This window comes from Piliocolobus tephrosceles, chromosome 5 (assembly GCF_002776525.5).
Source record: "Piliocolobus tephrosceles isolate RC106 chromosome 5, ASM277652v3, whole genome shotgun sequence".
In the NCBI taxonomy this organism is placed as follows: Eukaryota; Metazoa; Chordata; class Mammalia; order Primates; family Cercopithecidae; genus Piliocolobus; species Piliocolobus tephrosceles.
In genome coordinates, this window is record NC_045438.1 from 96,352,410 (window position 1) to 96,376,759 (window position 24,350).

At 38.4% G+C, this 24,350-nt stretch overlaps 1 protein-coding gene across 2 annotated transcripts in view; it reads left to right on the forward strand.

Moving 5' to 3' along the window:
- Positions 1 to 24,350, forward strand: part of IMPG1 (interphotoreceptor matrix proteoglycan 1) — a 147,184-nt gene that overhangs the window by 60,121 nt on the left and 62,713 nt on the right. For both annotated transcript variants that reach the window (XM_023219279.1, XM_023219278.2), the window contains 5 exons: positions 1,211 to 1,269; positions 4,917 to 4,937; positions 6,730 to 6,977; positions 8,323 to 8,399; positions 9,286 to 9,364. In XM_023219279.1, coding sequence (XP_023075047.1) covers positions 1,211 to 1,269; positions 4,917 to 4,937; positions 6,730 to 6,977; positions 8,323 to 8,399; positions 9,286 to 9,364 — 484 coding nt within the window. The remainder of the gene's footprint in view (positions 1 to 1,210; positions 1,270 to 4,916; positions 4,938 to 6,729; positions 6,978 to 8,322; positions 8,400 to 9,285; positions 9,365 to 24,350) is intronic.

A 24,350-nucleotide genomic window follows, 5' to 3' on the forward strand; every position in this document is an offset into this window, starting at 1 on the left:
TGGGAGGGAAGGTATCTAGGGATGCTGCACTTTCTAGCATGGAAGATAATCGGGGTTCATGACCCCGTCTGAGGCAAAGAGGCTGAGGACAAAGGCAGATTTGGGAAGAAGAGAATGGCCCTGGTTTGGGCAGATTCACTTAGTGGCAAATGTTGGGATATTTATGTGGAGAACTCAAGGCCGCGTATCACTGATCAATTAAGTCATGGGAGAAAATGAGATCCCCTGGGGACAAGGATAGGCGAGAGGGAACAGGGAAGAGAGGAAAGGGATGGGTGTTTGCTCACCTGTGCAGTCTCACCTTTCACCCTGCTTTCTCTCCCAGACTTCACTACTCAACCACTATCCATTCATCTTAGTCTCTCTCGCCTCTCAGTCTCCAACGGGAAAGCTGGATGGGGCAGTACTTGTCCATGTGACAGTGTCCCCAGAGCCTAGCACAGTATCTACAGTAGAACTTCCAGAAGAAAGGAGAGAGTGTGTGAAGCAGGGAGGCTGAAGGTGAAAACTCGATGGCTCCTTATGTTTAAAGTAGAAAGTAAATACAGGAATAGGATGGAGCAATTGTACATCAATTATAAAATATTATGATAACAGGCCTCATTAGTAAGATCAAATTAATTAAGAAAATTTATTGTGAAGTCCATATGAATCTAAGAGTAAATCTAATCTATTAGATTAGAATCTATTTCTACCACTTTGTTTAGGTGCAGCAGCCATTTTGAATGTAATCATCCCTTTCACAGTATATTTTCCAAGCCGTATCATTAATTCAGAAAATATCATAATTAAAATATTATAGCTACCACTAGTTATAATTATAGTCAGAAAATATTAGTCTATGTGTATAAGTAAAACTCCTATCAACAAAAAAGTTTCCTTCAAATATCACCTTAAAGCTGTTTTATATTCTATTTAAAGTAACCATAAGAGCAGATCAGAACTACCGAGTTACAGCTTTTAAATAAATAGGAAAATACTTTCTTCTGGTTTTGGAAATCACTAGGAACAAAGAGTTTGGCCTCCTTAGTTGTTTCAATTTTTCATTTTCATCTGATTAATTTGGAGAGATTTTTTTAAAAAGAAAAAATAATAATTTTCCATTTTCAGCTCTTCCCCTAACTCGTCAAAAGTGTTTAGGTTTTTCAGTTAGGCAAGAACTGACCCAGTAGAACCAAAGAGTATTTTATAAATGTTTTTCTCTCTGCAGATGCAAAAGATATTTAAGAAACTTCCAGGATTCAAAAAAATCCATGTGTTAGGATTTAGGTAAGTAAGAGAATCAAACTCTTCTCGATGTTTAAATTACTTTCTTCCTATCCTTTTTTAAAAGCAATGTCATGAGGATTATAAGGTCCTTTTTCCCCAGTTGTTTAGCTCTGCCAAATCCTGGAAACGGAATATGTTTCAGATAAAGGAACTGTCTAATTAGAACATGACTCCAGGTTATTCTTAAGGGGTAGCACAGGAGCTGTGTTCCTTCCTTCTTCCGGGAATCAGAAATACTGCTCTCTATAGAGAGCTCATCTGCTGTCCTTGGCCATGTGGTTATGAATGAGCTTCTTAGGAAACTACCTCAATAGAGACAGATTAAAACAAAGTAGCAATTAATTGCCTTGGTGTCTGATTGCCTGGTTTCCTATGGGATGCTAAATAACATCACTATTTAAACAAACCATGCTGCCCAAGAGAGATAAGTGAACAATAAAAAAGTCATCGCTATCAGGGTAGGAGAGTTGGGAAAATGGGGTGGAAAGGAATAGGAGCATAAGCAAGACATTCTAAAATATACCTTTTATGTCATTTTGACATCTGACTCATAGTACTCTAATACCACTCAAAAATTATTAAATTAAAATTTTAGATAAAAGCATAAGATCATAAGATAGTGCCACACTAAAAAGGGTTTAACCAAGTTCCCACATCTTTGGCACAAGGAGGGCTGTATCCATCAGTATCACAACATTCTCATGTGGGTTCATGATTGGGGGAAATAATTTTTAAATATTTTCTTTAAGTTCTCATTTTTCAAAACATCTACAGGTGAACTCATAATGTGCTATTTTTAAAATGTGCCACAGGGTAAGTGTCAGTCCTGGTGTGAGCAGAATGAGATTTCTTGCCCCAGACGAGCTTTGTAAACCAAGGAGAGTGGGCTTCCCTAGAAGTGTTCTGGCTCCTTCACTGCCTACTGTCTTAAAGCAAGAAGATGCACAGAGCAAGGGCTCCACAGGCCCAGAAAAAGAAATAGCTTTGCAGGGAGCTCTCTTGGTTTATTTCTTTCAAAGCTATCAGGCCCCTCTGATTTGTGTAACTCCAGAGAAAGGAAATACTGAAAAGTGAAAGTTATAAAAGATGAAACCCTTAATATCTACCAAAGCAGACTCATTTTTCTTTATTTCAAAATGCTGCTCTGTAGTATTTTCTGTGAAATCAGATGGATTAGAGAAAAATAAAAGTTGATAGAAAAATATTCTGCATAAATGCAGACGTTTTCTGAATAAACCACTGCAGTGGAAGAACAAATTTTTAATTTAAAGCTGAAGGAAATGATGGGAACAGTTCTTTTGGTGAATATTAAAATGCTCATTATCCACTTCCCTTCAATAAATGAAAAACTAGTGTTTAAAAAATGTGTTTTAGAAGTAAACCAAATGTTAGATGATGAAATTTTGCAAGGTAAATATTTTAAAGATATATCCCTTGACAATGAATTTTTACCAAGTGCTTAACTTTGTAAGGATTTATTATTATTTCTGCCAAAGATGCTTACAAAATAAGTTTGATCACATTTTCCCAGTGATTTCCGTGATGATGTGAAGATTTAGTCTACCATAAAATATTTTGGCCCTTTTATGCTCATGACAGTGGCAAAATTGTAATCATTAATAATGATGCTCACAATATTATAAAGTAAACATATTATTAAGGAAATTGCTTTTTTGTGGGCCAGATCCCTGAAGAAGACCAAAGACCCTGTGAGTCTCCTGGTACTGACCTTCTTCCAGCTCATTTGTATAAAAGTTGATTTACAATTTAACAAATACTTTTTTATCAGTGACTTGACTGAATTCAACGTGACTGGGAAGTAGCTAGAACGTATCATTAGCACAATTATGAGGATGAACAATGAAAATTCCACTTTAAATATTGCTTTATCTCTCAGCAAAGGCAGAAAACTATTAACAATCATGCGGTCTTGTTAGAGAGTATACTCCTTCAAATACTTGCGCACAAATGTTCAAAGCCACTTTACTCTTAATAGCCAAGACCTGGAAATAACCGAAACGTCTATCAACAGGGCAACAAATTGTCACATATTCTTACCATAGACAACCTCTCAACAAAGAAATGAACTGTTGGAATACACAACAACATGGGTGCATCTCAAAATAACTATGTTGAGTGAAAGAAGTCAAACAAAAGTACATCATTATTTTATTTCTAATAGACTCTAGAAAATGCAAACCGATTTACAGTAACAGGAAACAAATCAGCAGTTGCTTAGGAAGGTGAGGCAGATACGGATAGGAGGGGAAGAATGGCACAGTAGGATGACTAAGCCTTGCGGATGATTAATATCTTAATCACTATCTTGATTGTGGTAATGGTTTGATAGGTGTATGGCACTAAAATTCTTGGATTGTATACCATAAATATGTGCTGTTTGTGTATCACAATGATACCTCAATGAAACAATTATTTAAAAATTAACAGGACTAGGGTCTTGACCCAGGAAGCCTGGCCTCTTTACAGAACCCCATGGATTACAAACTATTGCTGAAAACAAGCAGGAGGCAGGATGAGTGTCTGGTTGGTAGAAAAGGAGGTCTCACCCCATACAGCAGCACTAGTTATATAGTCATAGATTCTTCCTTGCCTCCACAGAAGGAGGGTTGTGGTATGCCTGTAGCAGGTACATTTCAGTCACATTACATCTGGGGATGAAAGTTCGATTAGTTCGTATAGTCCAGGCAGAAAGGGCAACAACCCCAATCCTATCACATGTGTAGAGTGTCTTTGGCAGCAACTGCCATTTGAAATGTAAAAGGAGAAAGCTGGACATAGCTACTAAACTGAATTCATACATATGTCCAGAGGAGTCCGAAATGTTTTCATCAGTTTGGTGAGTAAATGGTCTTTTTTCATGCACAAGCACGTGGTAGCATGGAAAAATGAGCCAGGCTTGTGGTCAGGAAGGCCAGGGTTTCAACCCTGCAATTCCCATTTGACACCTCCTTCTATGTGCCTGTTGCCTTTTCTGTGAAGCTGGGATTACATTGCTGAAAAGATTAAATGAGAATGCATGTAAACGTTCTGGTACAGACCACTCACCCAGTAAACAAGTGTTAGTTTTTCTTGCAAGCTCTCCCATGGTGAATTGGACCAATCCCTCAAAGCTTACTGATTACAACAATTCAAAAAATAATCAGTCAAGAAAACACCAGTTCCACGGTTTTGCCTCAAATAAATTATCTTCAAGAATAAACTAATCATTTAATGCCAGTAAGAACTGAGAAATCCATTTACAAAGTACTTTTTAAAAATGTTCCTGCACCAGCACCACCCAAAATGTAAAACATATAGGCTAGATTTCCAGCCTCTTTAGGTGGAATATGAAGACATTAAGGAATTTAAGAAGAAGACCAAAAGTACAGATAATCTTTGAACGAAGGCTCAAATCCTAATCAGAAACATAATGATGTTTACTTCCTTAGAGTCATATCGCTCTCAAAGTTTCCATTCAAATCCTGATGGCAGTTTATATGTTTCCTTCAAAGCTCTGGGCAAACATAAGAGACAATGGAAGGAAATTTTTTTTTCTTTTGTATATAAAATAATTCATTGAATGTCTCAATAAATGTCATTAAAATTTTTCTCTTTTTCATGTTTCCATTGTGCATGATGAAATGAAGACCAAAGAAAGAAAAAGATGGGTAATTTGGACTTTTTTCATGTTTTGAAATATAGTACATTTCCCCCTCCCCCAAATTTATATACTGATTTTGCACAAATAACTTTTACATATAATGTCTGGGATAAGGCCATTACTTTTTGATGGTTTCTTATTTGAATGGAAGTAATTGAACAATTACCCAGTAGTTAAAGAAAAACTCTCTAATCAAAGTCACCATGTGGTATATAGGTATACATTTCCTTGGTCAACTGAACAGGATTTTACCATACTCAAGGTATAGTTAGAAAATAAAAACACATATCTGTGCTGCAAGCATACTTTATTTCTTAAATGCCATTTGTATGGGGCAGTTGTCTATCTGAAAGCACACACATACATGGAATCAACCTACGTCTGGAATAAAGCAGAGAAACTAATTTGCTCCTTTCCAAGGTCAATGTGAACTGAGAAAAGGGCTCACTATACCTTGGAGAGCTCAGTAACAAGAACCCAACTTTGGCTCTGTAATTGACTAGTGAAATAATAAACAATAGACTCTAAATGATTGTACGGTCTGAAAAACCACCAGGAATACACGTGATCGGTTTCTATGGCCTTAAAACACTTCTACATCACTCTGTATAGATTTATGACATGAACTAAAGATAAAACCTGATTCCTGAGGGCAGAGACGTAGAGAATCCTGTTTCATTTTTGCATGCAAAAAAGCTTTGAGTTAATGAATAGGATAATAAATACAGCTACCTATGTACTGCTTATCTTTCTCTTTTCTCACACCTTCCTTCTAAGATGTTATTTTAAAAGCAGCTTGAGGGAAAAGAGTGTTATGTTTCATTTAAAGTTGTATTTTTTAAAATAAAAAATACTTCTTAGAAAAAAAGTAGAAAAGAAATAGCCTTAAGAACTGAACCTTTGACTTGGTTACTTGGTTACAACATATATGTGGGTATATAGAAGGGTAATTTGGACTTTTTTACATACATATAGTGTGTGTGTATATATATATATACACACACAATAGTCTATATATAGTGTGTGTGTATATATATACACATACTATTATCCTACTGCTATATCTTACATTGCTATTTCATAGACCTTCCTAAAGGAGGCTATTTGTAGAAGAAAGGATAATTTGTCCTTCTTCCTGATTGGTACGGCATGACTTACAAGATCACAAAAAATAGTGGTCAATACCAGCAACTTTTGACTAAAAACGCTTTTTCAAAAAGACCTAGGTGGGCACAGTGGCTCAGGCCTGTAACCCCAGCACTTTGGGAGGCCACAGCAGGCAGATCGCTTGAGCCATGAGTTTGAAACCAGTCTGGACAACACGGCAAGACTCTGTCTCTACGAAAAACTTTAAAATTAGCCCACCTCCTTCCTGCATTCCCAGCTATGCTGGGGGATAAGGCAGAAGGATCCCCTGAGCCCCAGGACTTCGAGGCTACAGTGAGCCATGATCATGCCAATGCACTCCAGCCTGGGTAACAGAGTAAGACCCTGTCGGAAAAAAATAAATAAAACCTGAGGTAAAAATCTATAGTCGCTTGATTCAGTTAGTAATCCTTCTTTGTGGTGGACTGAACTCCCTCCTGCCGTTCTATTTTAGAACCAAAATATATGTTTGTTCTTTTTTCATATTTTAAGTTTCTGATAAATGTTGAAATGTTTTAAAGTGGGATATTCTCTCAGAGCCCATCAGGAAAGAGGTGGAAGCTATCCTGAAGCTTTGTAGCAACCTAGTGACTCTCTTTACAAGGCATGTAACAATGGCTTTGGGTGGGGAATGTGTCTTCTGCTATCCACAGCTCAAGCTCCACAGAGATGCAACTTACAGCCATCTTTAAGAGACTCAGTGCAGAAGCAAAAAGCCCTGCAAGTGACCTCCTGTCTTTTGATTCCAACAAAATTGAAAGTGAGGAAGTCTATCGTGGAACCATGGAGGAGGACAAGCAACCAGAAATCTATCTCACAGCTACAGACCTCAAAAGGCTGATCAGCAAAGCACTAGAGGAAGAGCAATCTTTGGATGTTGGGACAATTCAGTTCACTGATGGTCAGTTAGTGATTGCTTAGTTCTGAGTTTATTCTCATTTTGACAGAGACTAAGAATGTGAATGTCTCATGGAAACTGTCATTTTAACTTGGGTCTTCTAAAGTCAATCATTACTGTGACGGGAACATGTATGGTATCATTTCTAGCTTTTCTCACTCCTTCCTGTGTCTCATTTGATGTCTTTGGTACCCACTTCTTACCAATGGCAGTTCTAGGAGAATCCAAGGGTTTCAGTTCAGTTCTAAGTCAACTGCAGACAGCCAGTGGAACCAAGGCAGAGAAAAGAACCCACAGACAGTTCTGTTACCCTGGCACAATCTAAACAGATTCTCTCATCTAGTCAATTGGTCAGATCTCAGCAAGAAACAGATGGCACATTCAAATTAGTATAATTTGAGGAGAGTTTAATAAAGGGACCATTTGTAAAGGTTTGCTGGTACACAAAGGATTAGGAGAGTTGCCTGGGGCTAGAAGCAGCAAGCCTCATTACTATCTCCAGACTTGAAGTGTTGCCTAATGTTGTAAGCCATGCCAAAGACAGAGCACAAGGAACCATTGATATAGCCCATATTATTCAACCTTCTGGGGCAGAAAGTAGCAGGGAGAAGACGGGAGAGTGGATTTAAAGAAGTCAACAAGATCATCAGGCACACTCAGGATCCTCAGAGGGAAGTCCACAGTAGGTTCAGTAAATGGCAAAATAGATGAATACTGGAAATGCCATTTAGTACAACACGGCATGAAACTGTCATTTTCTGCCAGTTCTGTTTTCTGCCTAAGATAGGCACTCTTACCACTAGAAAATCTCATAAAGGTCTCTTAGGTCAAGACGAAGGGCCAGGGAAATTCACAGGCAAGAAAAGGTCAACTTCAGAAGCTTCTCAGAGACAACCTGATACTCGGGGCTTCTCTCTTTTGAGCCCTCTTTGGCATTCCGAGAATCAGGCTTTAGGCTGAAAGTTTGCCATAAATCATCATTGGTTCCAGTATTTATTCTAATCATTTTGTTTATTATCAGCTTAGTCATATTTTTATCCCCAATGGTCTAGATAATTAGTCAGCCTGCTTGGTCCAAATCTATAGAATAAAAATGAACACCCTAAAAATCTACCTTAATAACTATTCTTATCACATAAACATGCAAGATGCACCCTTTGCATCTGTCCTTCAATATATCATTCAGATTAATGATCTTTTTTTCTATGCCTCTGGTTTCTTAATGATTTGTTGTACTACTCCTTAAGGATTGGTTATTCTGCATATTTCAACCTGGACTGTTTTATTGCCCCAACCTCAAAAGAAAAAGGAAAGATACACTCAAATCTTGTGATATTTTTACCCACAGAAATTGCTGGATCACTGCCAGCCTTTGGTCCTGATACCCAAAAAGAGCTACCCACATCTTTTGCTGATACAACAGAGGTGAGTTTGTTGTCCTTTTGTTCTTTAAATAGGAACAAAGTCTCAAAACCTTCCATCAAAGAACAAATCAGCTTAGGAACTGAACAGAGCAAAATCCCCTTTGCAATGCTAATTATATTCTTTTCTGTTTTTTACAAGCAGTACTTGCTTAACCCACTTTCAGTATCTGTATTAATAAAATATAATACAACTTGCATTTCAAATATCTCAAAGTTCAAAGTTTCCTTCAATTTAGTTAGATTTTTGTTTCAGTTAGAATCAGGATGGCCTCTGTTTTTAATGAAACAAACACATTTTCATGAACTGAAAAGAATAATTAAAGCAGAACATATTATTTAACTTTGACTTTCAGAAATATGTATAAACATGATCATACTTTATAAATTTGTTTTTATGTCATGTCTTAAGGATTTACCTATGTATTTATTTAAGGGGGTTTGATAAATGCAAATTAATGTCTTTAAAAGTGAATAATAAATTCAGTAATAATTTTTGTATTTAATTTAAACCTATGTTTATTTAATTTATGCCACAAGTTGTCACTGGTGAGCTCATAAATAGAAGTGCTGAATTAAGCTTTATTCCCTCCTAAAATGAAATAATTCATAACATGATTGACATAAATCAAAGTATCTTAGCTGTTAGTTAAGTCTATCCAGGCAGATTCAGTTATCCAAGGAGCAATAGATCTTATTTTACCACTGTATCAATGGATATTACCCTTTTAGAACATACTTCTATATCAGAACCTTCCTCCATAGTAGATTCAAGTCAACTACAAAATAGTTTGCTTAAATTTAAAGGAAAATTTTAAAATATGGGTATAGCCCTTCTTATATACATATACATCCTTCTCAACATCTGTCTTGCAAAATTCATTCTTCAGGATGCTACTTTGAGTCCAACACTTCCTCTTGTTGAACCCCAGCTTGAGACAGTGGATGGAGCAGAGCATGATCTACCTGGTAAGTTTCTTCTCACAAAGTCTGTGTTAGATGACAACATACTCTTCGATGAATCCCATTATGATACTGCCTCAAAGACCAGTGACAAAGCCATCCTCAACCGAGGAAAAGGTTCACTGCCACCAGCATTTCCAACAGAAAAGCAGTCCATTGAACTACCCTTTCTGCAGAGGAGGACATCCACAGCATCCTCCCTTCAGCTCTAGTTCCCAGTCCCACAGCCAGCACTGGCAGCCCTTTTCTAATGAACTGGTGAAGGAGGCTGAAAGCAAAACAGCACCAACTGCTGCTCACCCAGAACAACAATCTCCTCTGGGCTTGGAAACTGAGAATCCTTGAGGACAAGGTAGGTCCTAAGGCCCAAGTCCATGACAAGCGGCCATGTCAACAGTGGACTGGGCCTTTACAATCACTATATGTATTCCTGTGCCTCTTACATGCTGACTATGGATACAGTCTGTTCTGCTACATGTGTTTCTTTAGCATAAATTAGCACATGTGTAAGTAAGAAAGAATATCAGTCAACACTGAAGTCTTGGTGATTCACTTTTGAATCTCCAAGAAGGTTAATTTTGAGGCAATAGTATCAAACTTTTTCACAGTTAAAGAGAAATATTTAGCAACGTATGAAGACATTAGGGAAGAAAACGACCAAAAATCTTGCAGAGAGCCTTTTTTTAGCGCAAAAAGTAGCTGATTTAGTGGCTCCAAGAACCCCTGTTATTTCCATTCTATAGAGCTCTGTGGTAAAAGTACAGGTAAAAAACACAAGCCCCAAGATACAAGGCTGATAAGAATGTACTGTGATTATAAATGCAAATAGCATTGGAGATTTGCTATGACTGGTATATTTAATAGGATTATTATTGTTTTAGTTACAGGGCTCCACAAAATTCTACAAGTTTTGAGTGAACTACCTTAACTGTATTTTCCTCATAAACACTGTGCAATTATTATGCCATTTTACAGAATGCAAGGGAATACATATATGGCCTGATAGAAGAATTACTTACACAAATTGGATTTCATTTACATGATTATTGGTGAATAAATGTTAACTTCTTGACACAGTTATTTATTGCTGCATTACAAACCATCCCTAAAGTTAGTGGCCTAAAATAATAATCATTTATTTTGCCAATAAATCTGAAATTTGGGCAGGGATCAGCAGGGACAGCTTTTCTCTGCTCCATGTTGTGTCAGCTGGAATATCTCAACTGGTGTTGAAGATCCATTTCCAAAACGGTTCACTCACTGGCTGGCAAATCAGTGCTCACCCAGAGCTGTTGGCTGGGGGCCTCATTTCTTCTCGCCACAGGTCTCTCCGCAGGGTTGCTTGGGTTTCCCCACAGAATGGGAGCTGAGTTCAGAGTGTCAGTGTTCTAATATCATAAAGGCCTAAAAACAGCATCATTTCATCACATTCTAATTGCTAGGCAGCTGTAGAGCCCATCTAGATTCAAAGGGAGGGGACATAGACCTTCTCTCTTGATGGGAGAAATATTGAAGAATTTATGCCATTTATAATTAACCACAATCCACATCAACCACTATTTTGGCACCCAAATTATTTTAAGAGTTGGTTGGACAAAACAAAACAAAACTTTTCATGAAATGATTGATCTTAAGCACTCACTGAATACTTTTCTTTCATTCTATCATAAAACTTCCTTATAAGATTAGCATTTCAGCTAGATTAATAAAAATAATAGTATATGATGAAAGCATTATCTTATTTTCAAATTGCTTTACTGTTTCCATTTTATTTATACATTTCTTTTACTCATGAATATACCATAGAACACTAAAGCTGGAAGAAATCTTAGAGATGATTTGGTTAAGCTTCTGTGTTTCACAAATGAGAAAACCAAGGCTACAATGTGAAGTGCCTTGTTCAAGGTCATATCATAGCTTGTGGCACAGCCAGGATCATTATTCAAGTTTTCTACATCTATTATACTATATTTGGCTTAAGCAGCTCCATCCTTTGCAAACAGTGTAACCTCAAACTTGCTTTGCCCTCAAACCACAGCCTCGTCTCTATTTCACTACTCTGTCAATTTTTCCAAATTGTCTAGGCTTCTGAGTCTCTGTTATGTCACCTCCTAATCACCACAGGGTTTCAGCTCTAACCACACAAAGCAGGGATGTAACTTTCACAAAAGTCACAGATGACTTCCTAATTGATCAATTTAGCAGTCTCATTTCCATCTTCTTTTTATTTGACATTTCTGGCACGTGACTCTTGTTAACCACTCCACTCTTGAAACTCCTACGTCTGGGCTTCCACGAAGTGACTCCTTGGTTCTTCTCATATACCCTGCCTACTACTACTCCATATCCTGCAGTGTGGCTTATTATTAAATTTTTTAAATTTTGCTTATTAAAATCCTACATCATTTAAAAAAGATTTATAGTGATTTACAGACATGGATCAATACAAAAAGATTTTGTATTGACTTTATTTTAAAGAATGGAAAGAAAAATGGAAGAGAAAATAAAGCAAAGATTACTCCTTTAGTGAAATGGAAGTGTTTGGGAACTAGATTGATGTGGTGATCACACAACATTGTGAATGTACCAAATGCCACTGAATCGTTTACCTTAAAATAGTTAATTTTATGTGTTATAAGTTTCACATCAATACATTTATTAAAATAAGATAACTGTAGGAAAAATCATATACAAAATAAACATCATAGAGTTCTGTAGGTTTGCTTTAGGTAGTTCATGATTTGAGCTTCTTAACAGGCTGTGTAAAGAGGAAAATATAATCAGTCCCCTAATATAGATCTGCATGCATACAGCATGGTAATTGCTTAGGAGAAAAGTGTATCTGATGAATTCTCATAAGGACAGTCTGGGTTATAGTGCACCATGTCCTGTCCACGGGAACCTTCCTACTGTGTAAAACCAGTGTCGGGTGTTTCCTTTAAGGCCCCCCTGGACATGTTCAATGAATGCCAAAGCCCAGTTCATTACAGAACTTCCGGGAGGCACTAGGTGCTGACAGTCTGCCTTAATTCAAGAATTGATTTTGCATTATTTAGAGGAATAGCTGTGCTGTCTGACCTTCAGTCAATGCTCTATAAGTAAAAATTATATCTCATAATTGAGCTTTTGATTTGTATTGAGCAAGAAGAGTTATATTCGCTGACCTGGATCTAGAGTGCCAGTATTCCATATTGACAAGAGCAGATCCATATGCTTTCATAATCAGCCCAAATGGGAGGAGAAATGACGTATCTCAATGAAAATTGGAAACCCTAACTGGGAAGCATTGCTGATAAAAAGACAGTTATACATGGAAAATAGAAAACAAACAAACAAAAAAAGAAGTGGAGGGGCACTCTGGACAAGAACAAGGCTTCCCTCTCTCATAAAACAATTCTGGCTTTTTCCCAAGTACAGGTAAAATGAAAATTAGGGCTCCAAAATCCTGCACCACAGTATCAGTGAGATAATTTTAGCCTGGAAAATTTTTGAGGTTAGTGTCACCAAACACCCACCAGGCCATTAAAATCTCAGTAAAGCACTCAAAGAAATCTTTCAGCTTCAGCAGTTTAACTTAGTAGTTAATTCTGAGATAAAGTACTTGCAAAATATGCATCTAGGACACTAAAAGAATTGGCATGTTGTATAGAATTGTGGGGTCTTCTATTGTTACTGTTTTTTATAGTAGCTGAACCCAAGCCATTCTTTTCTGTAGAGCCAGTTATCTGTTAAGATCACTCCTATCGGCTGGGCGCAGCAGCTCATGCCTGTAATCCCAGCACTTTGGGAGGACGAGGCAGGCAGATCCCTTGAGGTCAGGAATTCGAGACCAGCCTGGCCAATGTGGTGAAACCCTGTCTCTACTAAAAATACAAAAATAAGTCGGGCGTAGTACTGCATGCCTGTAATCTCAGCTATTCAGAAGACTGAGGCAGGAGAATTGCTTGAACCAGGTGGCAGAGGCTGCAGTAAACCAAGATCGCACCACTGCACTCCAGCCTGGATGACAGAGAGAGACTTCGTCTCAAAAAGATCACTCCTATTTCGTAAAAATGAGTCAGCCACATATAGGAGAAACTTGATATTCTGTCCTTCACACAACATGTATCCAACTTGTTCAAAAAATAGTACCAATTCACAGGGTAAAAGTTTTTTTGTGGTTTGGTTTGGTTTAGACGTGTGTAGGCGACAATATATTTCTCTTTTAGCTCATTAGAATGATCATCTAGTCTATCAGGAGAGAAGTTCTTTAGTGTCCTCCCTCCCAAATTACAGACTTTTTCACTTGCAACACATTCCATTTACGGTAGAAACCAGTCTCTTAATAAATTGCAGTATTTTAAGTGAAGAAGCAAGCTTTAAGCAGAGCTACTGTACTATTGGGCATTGTTTTTTCTTTTATTGCCCATCTAGGTAATATGCTGAAATTAACACACTTCCAACTTTTCTTTATCTCACCTCAGCCTTTGACTCTGTCAAAAGGAATCCGTGACATGAGCTAAATTGAATGAACTCAATATAAAACCAAGCTGCTAATGTTCCATGTGGTCAGGGACAGTCATCTGTCTCTATTCATTCCTATATTGGCAGTGTCCAGCCAGATGCTATATTAAAAATTAATATATGTTAAATGAATTAAAGCAGTGAATGAATGAATTTGTATTACAATATCTCCATGAAAGTCAGAGTTTATTGGAATAATCTAGTTCCCTTTTTAATCTGTCTAGTAAAAACCTTAGAACCAAATCAATGTTCTAAAAGCAGTATTTGGCTATCATTTCTGGTCACACCACTCACCATTGCCAAAATTTGTCATTCATTGTCATGTTCTTGTGCTTTTACCCAGTTATTTATTCTTGTAATACTCTTCCATTCTTCCAGCTTGATGACCTCCGACTCATATTTTAGTTTCAGCTAACATGCTACCTTCTCTGTGAAGTTTTCCCCAACCGCTCCCTGAAAAGGATTTATAATTACCATCTGTTCCCTGATTCCACAGCAAAAAGTCATCTAGACCTCCATCAAACATTTACCATACAGAATTGAAACTATTGCTATGCATGTCTGGAATCCCTCCAAGACTGAATTCCTGAAGTAAAAAGATATGCTCTTATTCCTTTTTAAAAAATTCCTGTGCTAAGCTCAGTGTCTGGCATATAATTGCAGTTTCATAACTATTTGTAACTGCTGTCAACCTTATTAGGCCTGTCAGTACTATCATCTCAGACAGGAAATGCCTGGAGGATATGTGCCCTCCCTGTACTGGTACCCACGTAGTTCCAGCCTCACGTGTAGGGCAATGTCCCTTATTGGTAAACACTTTCATCAAAATGAGAGTGCTGAAGAACTTTAATCAGCTCCACCTCATGTGATGTACCAACTACCACATTGATTGCTTGTAGGTATGCAGGCAAAGAAATTTGCAATAAGCCTCTCTCCTAGCCCAAAAATGGACACTTCTGAACTCAATCAGGAAGGCTTGGCAAAGATGTTATTTAAATTGCTCCACTTTAGGATGAAAGGATAATAGTAAGACTTGAAAAGAGTCGTAAGAACAACTCAGCTGAACTGAGTTTAGGCAACAGTGGTCAATATTTTTGCCTGTTCTTTCCTACCAGGGAGCAAGCTTTTCCTAACAGGAGTATATTGTTTATGAAAATTATTCTGAGAGGTCTACAAGAAAAACGTCATCCAAAGAAAAGAAACAATGGCCATTCAACAAGACTTTCAGTTGCACCCCATCCCTAGATACAATCTTTACAATGCCCAGGAAAAGATGAAAAGTAAATCGAAGTTCTTTCAACTTGGTACTTCTAGATTTAGCCTAGAAATGTCAGGTGACTTAATATATCCTTCAATATTTCAGTTTGGGAAATTCAGTACCCTGCCTCAAATGTTGGCAATTCCCAAGAAAATTGTTTTGACTTTCTGCCCTCTAGTGAACTGATATTATTCCATCTCCCTTCCTGAATCTGTTCCCTTCTTTCACCCCCTCTTCATTCTGGAGGTAGATATTTCTATGAGTGGATCAACTTTATTGTGAGTTGAGTTGATAAGGACAGGAGGAAGCCATAGTGCAGCACCACCCAGTCACCAACCTCAAGTTATTACATAGCTGTCCTGTCTTGATATGTCAGTCACATCCTTTGCTGGAAACTTCTCCCTGGCCAGTGCTATCTTGGTCATTCCCTGTTTTTTTTTTTTTTTTTTTTTTTTTTTTAATTATACTTTAAGTTCTAGGGTACATGTGCCCTGTTGCATCATGCTGTTAAGCCCTCATTCTCTCAAAGCCCTCTTCGTGACCACCCTTTTTCCAGGCTGCTCCCAACTCCTTTCCCAAGTCACAGTCCAATTTTTATGAAGAGTAGTGATCTGTTTAATCTCTTTCCAACATTAAACTGAACAGAGAGAAAACCAGCACACAGCAGCTCAGGCCAGGAGTAGAGGCTTGCACCATGCCGCAGAGCTCTGCAGCCCCTCACAGACTACCTGGAAGCTGGCTTGGTTCTGTTTCCTTTCACACTTGCTAGCACTGAAACAATTAGGATAAACCTATTGAGCGCTATTCCCTAATCATCCCTCAGTAGTAAACAGCTCTAATGACAAAGAGAACAGCCCTGCTTGAATGAACTTTTAAATGCTTTTCAAAATTAAGCCATTGTGACTATTTTAACAAAAATCTTAAATCTTAAAAATATATCACTCAGTTATCATATGTGGAAAATTAAGAACTTTTTTGAGAAAGGTTACTGAAGGCTTAAGGAAGAAAGACCTAAATCCTCACTGTGATGGTATTTGGAAGGTAATTAGGTCAAAGGTAAGAGCCTTTGGGAGGTAATCAGGTCATGAGGGCCAAGCCCTTATAAGAAGAGACAAAAGAGGGATGATTTCTCTCTCCCTTTCTCTCTCTCTTTCTCTCCTGTCTCTTCCTTTCTCTCCCTCTATCTCCCTTTCTCTCTCTCCCTTTCTGCCATGTGGGGATACAACTAGAGGACAGCTGCCTACCAACTAAGAAGAGTGATCTCTCTAGGCACTGGTTTTGCTGGTGCCTTGATCTTGGACTTCATGGCCTCCCGAGTTGTAAGAAATAAATGTCCATTGTTTGAGTCATCTGATCTATGGTATTCTGTTATGACAGCTGTCAAAGATGCAGTCCCAATTTAAATAACAATGCCCCATTACATATGTCTTAGATGTTTCCAAGGCCTAAATTTGGGGGTAAATTGAAATGTCATATTGAGAACTATCAACAACTAATAGTTGTTAATAACTAATTAAAAACACCAGAGCTTCAACATTCACTATTCTTTGTTCAACAAGCACAAAGTCTGGCTCTGAAAGGAAGATTAAGTTCACAAGAGACCTCAGTGCACTTCCCATCTACTTCCTTTATTCAAGACCTACACATATGAAATAGTGAACATTGTAAGATGTTATGTATAAAATATAAATACTACTTAAACTTTACGTAGTCTAAACAGAGGTACATAATTATTTTAGTTCAGAAGGGAAGAAAAACATGAGAAGCAGAGATATCAAAGAAAGCACTCATGGAGCTTTACTTGGGTCGAGAAGGGTATAAAGGACTTTCGTGAAGGGAGAGGAGATGACCCTCCAAGTATAACAAGTTTCATAAGCAAAGCTGCAGAGATTGGAGTTTCAGGGAAGAATGCTGAGAAATGAGTAGGGAAGGATATATATCAAGCAGGACCTTAAAAGTCAGAAAAAGGAGTTTGTTCTGGGTTTTCAGAAAATGAGGGGGGTAATGAAAATGGGGCTTAGGGAAAGTTTGTCTGCCCACAGCTTGGTGGGTGAAAAGTAGGAAAGTGGAGGATTTTGTTCTGTATTTGGTGTGAAGCTTTGGGAGCATAGATGCAGAAAGAAGGAAGATGATACAAGAGATATTTTATTTAAAAAGTAAAATAAACCCGGGACTACTTTGGATAATGGTGGATGGCAAAGGATAGGTCAAAGTGTCTGGATCACCATGAAATGAAACACCCCCATAGTCATCTATATTATACATGAGACACCAAATTCTTTTCATGCTGGAGTTGAAAATCGAATGGAACACAATGAGAGAGAGAGAGAGAGGGAGAGGGAGGTTTATTTAAGGAGTTGACTCATATTCTTGTGGAGGCTGGCAAGTTCAAAATCTGCAAGCTAGGTGACAGGCTGGAAAACCAGGGAAAGTTGCACTTTGATGCAGTTCTTGTTGCAGTTGATGGTCCGAAGGCCATCTGCTGGCAGAATTCCCTTTTCCTCTGCAGATATCAGTCTTTTTCCTATGGAGGCCTTTAGCTAATTGGATGAGGCCCACTCACATTATGTAGGGTAATCTGCTTTAGTCAGAGTCCACTGATTTAAATGTTAATCTCATCTTTTAAAATACCTTCACAGAAACATCTACAATAATATCTGGGTACTGTGGCCTAGCCAAGCTGACACATCAAATTAATCATCACAGTATGTCTTGAATTGAGCTCAGCATAGTCGGAAAAAAACAAGGAGCCTTATATGTTATGTCAGCACCATATATGCAAAGACAGAACTAGAACAGACAAAATCAAGTCACAATTCAACAGTCCATCTGGTGAAAAGAGAAAGTGGGTTTGCTTGACAGGATGCACTTAATTATAATATAAAAGACGTGTTTGTCATTAATGGTAGTAGGTGTCCATTCCTGAGGAACTGGAAGGAGCTTGTAGCAGAAGAGAGGATAGGAAATATGCACTCAATAATGGAACGAGACTAGAGAGAAAGTTGTTCAGAAGGGGCTGGCGTAGGTTAGGTGGTCAAAGTGGCATCTAACCAGTTCCACAATTTTCTATTCTCCCACTAATCACTTCTCAAGTGATCAAGACTGGTGTTTTCATAGCTACAAAGGTTTCTGTATCATATTCCCTTATCTGGACTCAAATGAAGTAACATCACAGTTAGGGTGAGAAGTCAGGTGTGTCTGCTTCTTTTGCCTTTCTTTTTTTTTTCGAGATAGAGTCTTGCTCTGTCACCCCAGGCTGGAGTGCAATGGTGCAATCTTAGCTCACTGCAACCTCTGCCTCCCGGGTTCAAGCGATTCTCCTGCCTCAGCTTCTTGAGTAGCTGGGACTGCAGGCACGTGCCACCATGCCCAGCTAATTTTTTGTATTTTTAGTAGAAATGGGGTTTCACTGTGTTACCAGGACAGTCTCGATCTCCTGACCTCATGATCTGCCCACCTCGGCCTCCCAAAGTGCTGGGATTACAGGGGTGAGCCACCATGCCTGGCCGCCCATTTTTACAGAAAGTGAGAAGCACCCTTCATGCTAATGGTTTGAGGCCAGAGAATAACCAAGCACAGACAAAGCCACCTGTGAGACTATGAGGAAGGAATGTCACCTTCAGTTCCGTTGCAGGGAATTGCCTTAGTACAGGTATATAATGTGATTAGCATTTTAATCAAAGAAGTAGTTCTTGCATTGAGGGAAAATGACATCTTCTAAGTCCTAAGGTAGAAATAAAAAGAATATATGTAATGGATTGGGGGGCATGGATAGACACTCCTGTGAATAATCTCCTTCAGTTTTTACATTTTAAGAAAATGAAACAGCATTTGTGAAGGTGTCAGTAGATTCCAAGATGCGTGCAGTTGTCAGTTTATGGGAAGGGAGTCTACACAGGCAACTGAGCAACCTTCTGGAATTGTTATGCACTTCTGCTCAAAGTGACAGGTCACATCATCCATCTGACCTTAAATATGTAAGAGGCAGGAATGAGATTTTGTGTGTGTGTGTGTGTGTGTGTGTAGAGGTGGGGTCTCCTAATGTTGCTCAGGCTGTTCCCAAACTCCTGGGCTCAAGCAGTCCTCCTGCCTCAGCCTCCCAAAATGTGGGGATTATAGACATGAACCACCACGACTGGCCTGGGAAAATGAGATTTCCATCTTTAAATAGGTCCCATTAAACTCAAAGGGAATTTAACATTTTGACTATTGAATAAGCCAAATGATAAGAGGATTTTCAGCTTCTTCCTCTATTTTTCTTCCACAGCAATGAATGAGATAGAAAAATAACTCTTCTTTGCTAGTTGGCCCGTTCTCTGTATTGCCAGGTTAAGTAAAATCCTTGCCAGACAATGTGTTTGAGCAGGAGCTTTATGCTATTTGAAATGCTGGAACAAGTGCTAATCCACAGAATTTTAATAATATGCTTACTAAATATCATCCAAAGTCAGCATTTCCAAAACTCACCACAAACTTCATTGATAGGGATGAAACAAATGAAAGCATTTTCAGAGAAGTAAATGAATACATCTATTTGTATTTGTAAGTTTGTTTATTTGCTTTGAATGACCATGTTTATTGTTTTTTGGTTCATTTCATAAATCATATATATTTAAGGTAACAACATAATGCATTAATATACATACATATAATAAACTTATTACTATAGTCAAGCTAATTAACATTGTTTCTCTTCACATAGTTACCTGTTTTGGGTGTGTGCTAAGAACACAAGATCTACATATGTTTATTTTATTTTATTTTATTTTATTTTATTTTATTTTATTTTATTTTAGAGACCCAATCTCGCTGTGACACCCAGACTAGAGTGCAATGGCGCAATCTCAGCTCACTACAGCCTCCACCTCATAGGTTCAAGAGATTCTCCTGCCTCAGCCTCCTTAGTAGCTGGGATTACAGGCACGCGCCACCACACCCAGCTCATTTTTGTATTTTTTGTAAAGACAGGGTTTTACCATGTTGGCCAGGCTGGTCTCAAACTCCTGACCTCAAGTGATCTGGCCACCTCAGCCTCCCAAAGTGCTGGGATTACAGGTGTGAGCCACCATGCCCAACCAAGATCTGCGTATGCTTATAGTTTAAGAAAATATATCTCTTTAGATCCTCAAACCAATCTTCACTCTATGGGATAGCAAGTTTGTCATTGATTTAAGGGCTTTTAATGAGAGTTTGCAATAATTTTGTCAGACTGTATATCTGGGACATTCTTGAATGATATTTTAGTAAATTTCTTCAACTTGGAAAGCCAGAGTATCTCAAGGGTACTAAGCAAATTATGTGCCTCCCTTTTTGTTTTAAGCATCTTATGTGTGTTAAATTTAAATAGACGTAGTTGTACATGATGCTTTACAGTATTCGAGAAACAAAAATTAACCAGGCACAGCAGCGCATGTCTGTAATTACTACTCGGGGGGCTGAGGCAGGAATTCAGTGAGCTATGATTGTGCCATTGCACTCCAGCCTGGGCAACAGCATGAGACCTTGTATCTAAAAAGGAAAAAAAAAAAAATGCCAGAAACGTTACAGCTGAGAGAACTGGCAGTGGTAAGGAGAAAGAAGACCAGAGGAAGGAAAAGTGAGAACAAAACTGAAATAGCTAAAAGGGCCTTTTAATGGTGGGAAATCTTTGTTTCAATCATTGGATGTGACAGAAGAGGGCTGAGCAAGGCTTAAGACCTTGGAGGTAGACCAGTAGTGGGTACTGAGCAAGACTCCATGGAAGACACAAACATCAATGCTGGGGACACAGTGGCTTTCTGGAAAGGAAACTGGAACTGCAACTTGGGCATTTCCCTGGGAGAACCGATTCAAAAGAGTAATGTTTCACGAAGAACCTGAGGTGGGAAAGAGGACCAGGTAGTTCAGGGAAAGGAGGCAAGCAGAACTAGTTAAGGGAAGCAGGTTCATCTTTCAAGCTGGACAAAGCCAGACTGCTATTGTGCTGTGTACCTGTAATCTGCTAGCTTTCTTGTAAGTTTCACTAATGATTTCCACATTGCTCTAAGGGGCTGAATACTTTCAGTGGTATCCCATAGAAATAAGAGTGAGAACACTTAAACAACAAGACTTGAGTGTCAGACTGAAGTTCAACGATCCTTCCCATCTTCCCCGGGGCAATGACAGAGGATGAAGAGTCATAGGAGGCCTTGGCTGAATTTCAGCTCAGGTGAATCTTTTCACTGAATACCCCTCCCAGGGAGTTTTTTTCTTTCTTAGGCTAAGAGGAATTTAGGCCTCACCAAAGAAACACAGGAAACTAGTACTGCAATACCTAGGCCTTAACTGCCCTATTCAATATGGAAAATGGAACCTGCTGCTTGGCATGACTCAACTGTGAGTGCCCTTCATTCCAGGCTAAAAACAAAAGAAAAAACTGATTGTGAGAAAACTTTCCTGAGGTGTAATTATAAGTTAAAAGTCTCATTTATGGTGCAATTTGATACATTGTTTCATTATACATGAAAAGTACAAAATTCTCCTGTTTCATTAGAATCATCTGAGGTTTTGTTGGTTTAACTGCCTGTTTTATTTGTTTTCTTTTTGCTTTTAAGTTTGCAGCCTTCACATGCAAACTAATGTATTTCTCATTTCATTTCTCCCCTAGGGAATCTCATTTTTTTTCTCCTCATAGTTAACATATTCTGCTTCCTCCTATGCAGGCTGGGCAAGACATCCAATTTGACACTTTATGCAGTTTATGGCAATATTCCAGTAATGATATATTTCAGCCTTCATTATTGATAACCATTTTACTTGATAAGGACGAGTTATATTACCAGCATCATTCTCCTCTACGGCCATTTTTCCAATTTCAAATTTTTCTCACAAATTCATGCTCAGCAATAAAGTATCTTTCTGCAGATCCTCTTCCAGATCTGAGCCTTCAGTGTCCTCCACCAATTCAAAGCCAATTTGACCATGATTTGATGGACCTGTTTTTCTCCCCTCAATCTTTATTATAATAATAATTAAGATCTTCAGTCCATACTGGGATTCTTTTTTAAATTCCTTAGAATCTTTTTTCGTGAATTCCTACAAAGACTGGGCTGGCTCTTTCTTATTCCTCTTCACCTAATCTCAATGCACCATGTGAGTAACGCGCACCGCCCAAGTAGGGCTGGGATTACGGTGTGGCGAGTAGGCGCTTATGTCAGGTGCAACATTTAAAGGGAGCCAAAACCTCAGGAATCAAGATATTATGTAAATGTAATATTTCAAAAAATTAAAGTACCAAAGTACCTAAAAAAAACCATGTTACATAGCTCATCATTTACCATGATGAACACATGTCAAAATTGTAAATAAGGATTGGCTGTTGTTTGTTTTATTGTACTATTTTGTGACAGGAGCAGTCATTTCCAATCTGCCCATGGTTCCTGGCCTGTGAGGCTCTTTCATCCCTCTTCAGGTGGATTTATAAGGGTTGACATGGGCACCAACAGATCAGGCAATGTGAGACTTCATATATTGTTATGTTTTCTTTTATTAACACATGAGCACTTTTATTAACTTTTTCTTTTTGGTTCAAAATATGAGAGAATATTTTGATAAGTGCATAAAGAGGTGCACATTCTCCCTTTTGCCTCAGAATTCAATATGGCTCAGCACAAACAGAACAAATTCTGGCTAAAACTGGGTCCTGTAAAGGAACTGCTCTCCAAGCTTTGTCCAGTCTGGAGCCAGATAATGGAATAGTAGGATTGAAATAGTCCATAAAACAACAGAAGCAATATACGCAGAGTATTTATGAGGATAAGAAAAGGATTTGTTTTATATCACTAAAGCATTCTCTTAGATGAGAAATTTATTAATTTTTTTCATGTAGTAATTGAAATATAAATACTTTTTAGCAGGATTCTGCAATTGGCTTCTCTTTCTTTCTTCCCTAATGACTCAGCCAATCTGTTTAAAGTTATGATCTCTGATCTGGCCCCAACTGGAAAATGCTGGCTACCTGTGTATATTCCCTAGCCAGGCAGTTCTGCCTCTCTCTGCCTCTTTAACCATACAAGGGACACCCTGGTTATCTGCCTACTAGTAGCATCCTGTCTTCCAGGGCCAGCATTTTAAAGTCCCTTTTTGGTGGGAAGTTTCTCTTCCTTAGTTGATCCATATCATTCAGAATCTAACCAGAAAAACAAAACCACTTCAGACATTAGGTTACCATATTCTAGGCCAAAATCACAAATATCAGGAATTTCAAATGGCTCAAACTATTGTTTACAAAAAAAAATTTATCTTTATTTGTTTATATTTAAATGACAAAATTGTATATATTTATTGTGTGCAACATTACGTTAGGCTATTCTTGCATTACTATAAAGAAATACCTGAAGCTGGGTGATTTATGAAGAAAAGAGATTAAATTGGCTCGTTGTTCTGCAGGTTGTACAAACACGGCACCAACATCGTCTTGGCTTCTGGTGAGGGTCTCAGGAAGCTTGTAATCATGGTGGAAGGTGAGGTGGGAGCGAGCATGTCACATGGCAAGAGTGAGAGCAAGGGTAGGGGAAGATGCCATGCTCTTTTCAACAACTAGATCTCACATGAACTACCAGAGCAAGAACTCAATCATAGCCAAGGGGATGGCACTAAGCCATTCATGAAGGATCTGCCCCCGCGATCCAAACACCTTCACCAGGCCCCAACTCCAACACTGGGGATTTACATTTCAACATAAGATTTGGAGGGGATAAATATCCAAACTATATCAAACATGATATTTTGAAATATGTACACATTCTGTAATACCTAAATCAAGCTAATTAGCATATGCATTATTTTGCATATTTATCATTTATTTGTAGTAAGAACACTCTCTACTTGTAGGAATTCAACTTTTTAAAAATTCCTCATACAGTGTAAGTGAGATCATATGGTATTTGTCTTTCTGTGCCTGGCTTATTTTCCTTAACATCACGTCCTTCAAGCTCATCCATGTTGTTACAAGTGATAGCATTTTCTTCTTTTTTAAGACTGAATGGGCCGGGCGCGGTGGCTCAAGCCTGTAATCCCAGCACTTTGGGAGGCCGAGACGGGCGGATCACGAGGTCAGGAGATCGAGACCATCCTGGTTAACACGGTGAAACCCCGTCTCTACTAAAAACTACAAAAAACTAGCCGGGCGCGGTGGCGGGCGCCTGTAGTCCCAGCTACTCCGGAGGCTGAGGCAGGAGAATGGCGGGAACCCGGGAGGCGGAGCTTTCAGTG